The following is a 4,521-nucleotide window of genomic DNA, read 5'->3' as shown; positions in this document are numbered from 1 at the left end:
ATGTCTATGCAGACAGCTTCTTATCTATTAGCTGATCCTTCGCATCTAGACAACGCCCCCATTGATGCGTTTGCTTTGCTGAACGAGTCCTCGTTTTGTCTTTGGAAATGAAAGAAACATTTTGTTGACTAGTGTTTATAAAATATAGCAAATATGTTTTTTGGTTTTCAGTGGAAAATAACTGTATAACGGTTTCATACCGTTGACATAGGACTCTAAGGCGCGATTAACGTAGCATCATTAATTAAAAAAAAATATCGCCATGACTTATAACTTTAACGATGATTTCAATCCGGAGAATGTCTCTACTGTTCTAATTATGTTTGACTGTTTGGTTTATACAGAATACAGATTGTTTCCTTATTACTGATTAGCATTGAAGATAACTACCGCATAACGAGACGTTTGATCTACTGACATGATTAACCCCTGACTATGGTATCATCCGTCCGCCTTTGAATGCCATTGCGTCTACTGTTTTTAACCACACAAATTTCTTGGCTTCACTTTGTTTAATCTCAAGGTGCCCTAAGAAGCAAAAATGAGACCGATGGCTTCCTCTCCAAGAAAAGCTAATGAAGCTTTTGAATTTCCAGAGTCGGATGTCAAATATTATACAATTTTAACTGGCCAGGGCCGTTAGTTAAAATCCACGACCACCTTTTTCCAAATTTTTATTCATCACCAGCTAATTTCAAATTGGAGTATGATGAGGTGGGCTTTGTTTAAATGCGTTTACAAACTTTCCTTCTTCTCCATCTCCATTATCGAGTATAGTGGCCTCGCTCAAGGCGCTACCCGGCACATTTATCGTCGCCTCCTCTTTTGCTGGCTCGGTCTTCTTTAGGGTGCAGTGCGATGGTGCAAAGGCCGTAACATAAATCTCCAAAAATGCCTCAAATGGAGAGAGAGAGAGATTCATCACCAATCCAGGCCCAGGCTTGTAGTTTGCATGGGATCTCGTAAATGTGCACTGCCAGTAGCGGTAGCTCATTCATCTAGCTGATTATTTCCTCATATAACACGATCGAACGCTTGTGAGGAAAATATACAAAGCACCCCCACACAAAATTGAAGATGTTTGCTGGTAACCGTTAAGTTTGTGCTATCATCTAGCAGTACTTTAATTTTTAATTAGTACAAATGCCATCGCGCCACCTCTCATATGTGGATTATGACCTAATACCTCCTGTCGACACATTAGCTCACATATGATAACGGTTCGCTGATTGATTTCTTATCAGTAAATCTTTACATATTTTTTTGATCTCATATTTTTAGATGCAAAAATTTTAGTATAAAAGAACTGCGCGAATCGTTAAATGAACAGTAAAGATTTGTAATCCCAACAAGTCTAGTGTGTAAAGATGAAGTGTCTCGTAATTTTATTGTTGTTTGGCGCTTTGCTAGTTAATGCTTATGACTTCGATGATAGCGCATTCAGTAAGTTTCAAAACTTTTGTAACCATAAACGTGGGGTACTCAAACTGTTAAAAATCTTTCAGATGAACATATCTTCAATGAGTGGCAATCACTTACTGCAGAAAACGAGGCTGATTCGTTAATACACAGATCTCGCCGTGATGCTTCATCCGAAAGCAATGAAAGTCACGAAAATCAGTGCCAGAGTTATAGGAAGGATATGCACTGTTGTAAAGGAGGCAACGTAAAGAGTGACCAAATGGAAATATTCAAGAATGCAAAGAAGGAATGCATTACGGAAATACGAGGCGATGTTGGTGAGTATTAGTAAAGTGGACGCACTGCTATTATTATTAATAGAGGAAGCATATGTAGACCTAGAAAGCTATAAACTGAGCTCCATTATTTGTAGGATAAATTATTCTCATTCTCTTAAGTTCGCGTTAGCTCCACGGCTCTGGACAATGAACACTAGCTTGAGAAATATAAATTGCGGATCTCTCGCGGAAGTAAGACCAAAATGGCTTCCTTTTTGACTTTCAAAGATTTTCTAAAGACTGCTAAGACATTTGTCATGGCTTTAATGGTCTTATTATTGCGGCTTACTTCGATAGTATTGCATTCAAAATACGCTGGGAGAAATGTCTGTTGTCAGAGATCTACCAATATATAATCTTCTTTGTCCAAGGAAGCTGTGAAAGTGCCTAGCGCTACTTTTTTTTTTAAGAGAACAGCTTAGACTAGATATCGCCCATGGGCCAATCAATTGATTGCCTCTCTCTATAAAGATAAGTAATACCACTTGCCCCCTTTGAGCTAATTACCCTTTATTGCTTAGGCATTCAATTTAAATTTTAAAAATTTATCTCTTGCCTTCACCTACAGCCGGAGACTTTTTCGATCCCTTTAATTGTGATGTAATGAAGCAAGTAAAAGAGAAAGTGATCTGTGTAAGTGAATGCGTTGCGAAAAAGTACAAAGGCGTGAGTGATGCTGGCGAATTCCAGAAGGATCATATTGTAGAACATTTGAAAATACAAATCGGTGATGCACAATGGAAGCTCGATGCTGTTGAAGGTTATGTTGACAAGTGTATTGCCGAAGTGAAAAAGCGAAAAGAAGAACGTGAAAAGGAGGGTAAACCAAACAAAACATCACAAGGCTGCAGTCTGGACCCATTGACCTTCCAAAGATGTATGTGGCGTGAATATTGGACTGGTTGTCCAGTCGATCAACGTGTGGATACACCAAAATGTAAAAAATTACATGAACGTGTGGCTGAGGGTAATATTGGCTTCTTTGGCAAACATTTCCTACACAAATACTACCTCGATAATTAAGAGGAGTGAGAATGTTATGAACTTGATATACATATATCTGTATATATACCGAAATACTTAAATAGCCAAATAAATTGATTGAAAGCAATTAAAAATTGTAATAAAAATCGTTGTTATGTTTATAAGAAAAAATAAGTGGCCACTTTGTGGTGGCTTTTACGCACGAAACCCCCTGAACAATAGGTAAAGTAAGTCAATGTTGCAAGCAAAAAGTATATACCCAGTTGGTGGATTAATATTATCTACTCTTTTGCAAATGTAAGAAAAAGTCTAGAAACTGCTGGAAACATCTACTCAAAAGGCTAAATGTGTTTACGAAAAGCTCTTTAATAATGTTGAAACTTTTTCTAAGATGTATTTGGCCATCTTAGAAAAAATTTCCCCTCTTCAGGAAAAAATTTAATATTTTCTGAAAAACTTTTCTTTTCTCTCAAATAAATTTTGATCTTTTCCGGGAAACATTATATCTTTTATGGTATATGTTTTAACTTTTGCGAGCCCCTTTTGGCCTTTTCTGGTAAATATCCGCATTTTTCAGAATTGACTTATATTTTTATGAAATTAGTTTGTCTTCTTCTGAAATACTTTCAACCACTTCTGAATTTCTTTTAAACTGTTCTCAAATATACTTGCCCCTCTGAAACTCTTTTACCTTGCTTGTGTTATTTGCGTAAGGCACATATACATTATCGCTACACAAAACAGAAGAAAAGGGAGAAGAAGGAAGTGGTGAATAGGTAATCAATTGATGGTGAACTAATACCAAACAACCGCATATATGATGAGTTGATAGCAAACAACTGGTAAACTGGTGACCGATGAGCCAACGTTCAATACCCGGCAAACAACCTGTATATGCTGAGCCAATGTCAAATAGACTTAGTTACAAATTAGCCCCTATCTTAGAGACGAAGAGGTAATAGCTGATTCACGTCCCTGGACATACCAGAAATGGTTGGTAACCGGAGTCACCAAGCGACTTCATTGAAAATTGACGGTTTATCCCACAGAACTGTAATACAAAACCTTATGAAAACGGTGCTTTCTACTCTTTGTTAAGTGCAAATATATGAACTTAAGTATAAGGTAAACAATTGGAGAATTATACGCCCCCGCTGCGCACGATTGTGTCGCGAATGAAATGCTCGACAGTGATCATATACATAGTGTATGTGTCTTAGATTCGCTTGCTGATCGCTTTTACCGTGAGAGCGTGTGTAGTAGTAATTATGTGTATGACGGTTTGTAATTCTACTGAAGCAGTGTAGAGGCGGCCCTAATGAATACTTGAGATGCTACTGAAAGCGGTATAGCAAAAGTGTTTAGAATTTTCGGGCTCTGAGAGATCCTAACATCAAAATACGTAGCTCCATATGTTAAAAATACTGTATTCCTACAAAAAAACCGTTATATGATCATTGATAATGTTAGCCACATTTATTGTATAATCATTGGAAGAACATAAGCAAAATAGACTTTTGTACTGAACTGAACTGGCAGTGTCTCATAAAAAGGCTGTCTATTCCATACAACACGGTATAAGAATTATGTGCAGTACATCTCTTCTACAAAGGCATTGAGCCCATTCATTCATCCGACATTCAGTATTCAGTCGGGCTTCACTTCAAAGTAAATAAAAGTACAGCCAAATCATTGACTTTATGCATAAATTCAAAATGCTTTCAGTCGTATTCATTCATTTCATTTGGTTGTTCGCTCTCATTTGCCTATCAAAGGCTGCAGCAGTAGCAATAATGTA

At 37.2% G+C, this 4,521-nt stretch overlaps 1 protein-coding gene across 1 annotated transcript; it reads left to right on the top strand.

Annotated features, from left to right (window-relative positions):
* Positions 1-1,288: 1,288 nt before the first annotated feature.
* On the top strand, positions 1,289-2,869 carry LOC137254438 (uncharacterized). Its single transcript, XM_067792098.1, has 3 exons — positions 1,289-1,443; positions 1,506-1,739; positions 2,308-2,869. Exons 1-3 carry the CDS (start codon positions 1,368-1,370, stop codon positions 2,760-2,762), a joined length of 765 nt encoding a protein of 254 aa, XP_067648199.1. The 5' UTR covers positions 1,289-1,367; the 3' UTR covers positions 2,763-2,869.
* The last annotated feature ends 1,652 nt before the right edge of the window (positions 2,870-4,521 follow it).

This window comes from Eurosta solidaginis, chromosome 5 (assembly GCF_040869045.1).
Source record: "Eurosta solidaginis isolate ZX-2024a chromosome 5, ASM4086904v1, whole genome shotgun sequence".
NCBI classification, from domain to species: Eukaryota; Metazoa; Arthropoda; class Insecta; order Diptera; family Tephritidae; genus Eurosta; species Eurosta solidaginis.
Note: the sequence above shows the minus strand (reverse complement) of the source record. Positions and strands in the feature narration are given on the sequence as shown.

Bases quoted from the DNA above. Each gene is read 5' to 3' on its own strand.
- LOC137254438 (XM_067792098.1), top strand. From the start codon at position 1,368: ATGAAGTGTCTCGTAATTTTATTGTTGTTTGGCGCTTTGCTAGTTAAT. The intron at 1,444-1,505 runs GTAAGTTTCAAA...AAAATCTTTCAG, and splicing joins CTTCGATGATAGCGCATTCA to ATGAACATATCTTCAATGAG. The intron at 1,740-2,307 runs GTGAGTATTAGT...CTTCACCTACAG, and splicing joins GGAAATACGAGGCGATGTTG to CCGGAGACTTTTTCGATCCC.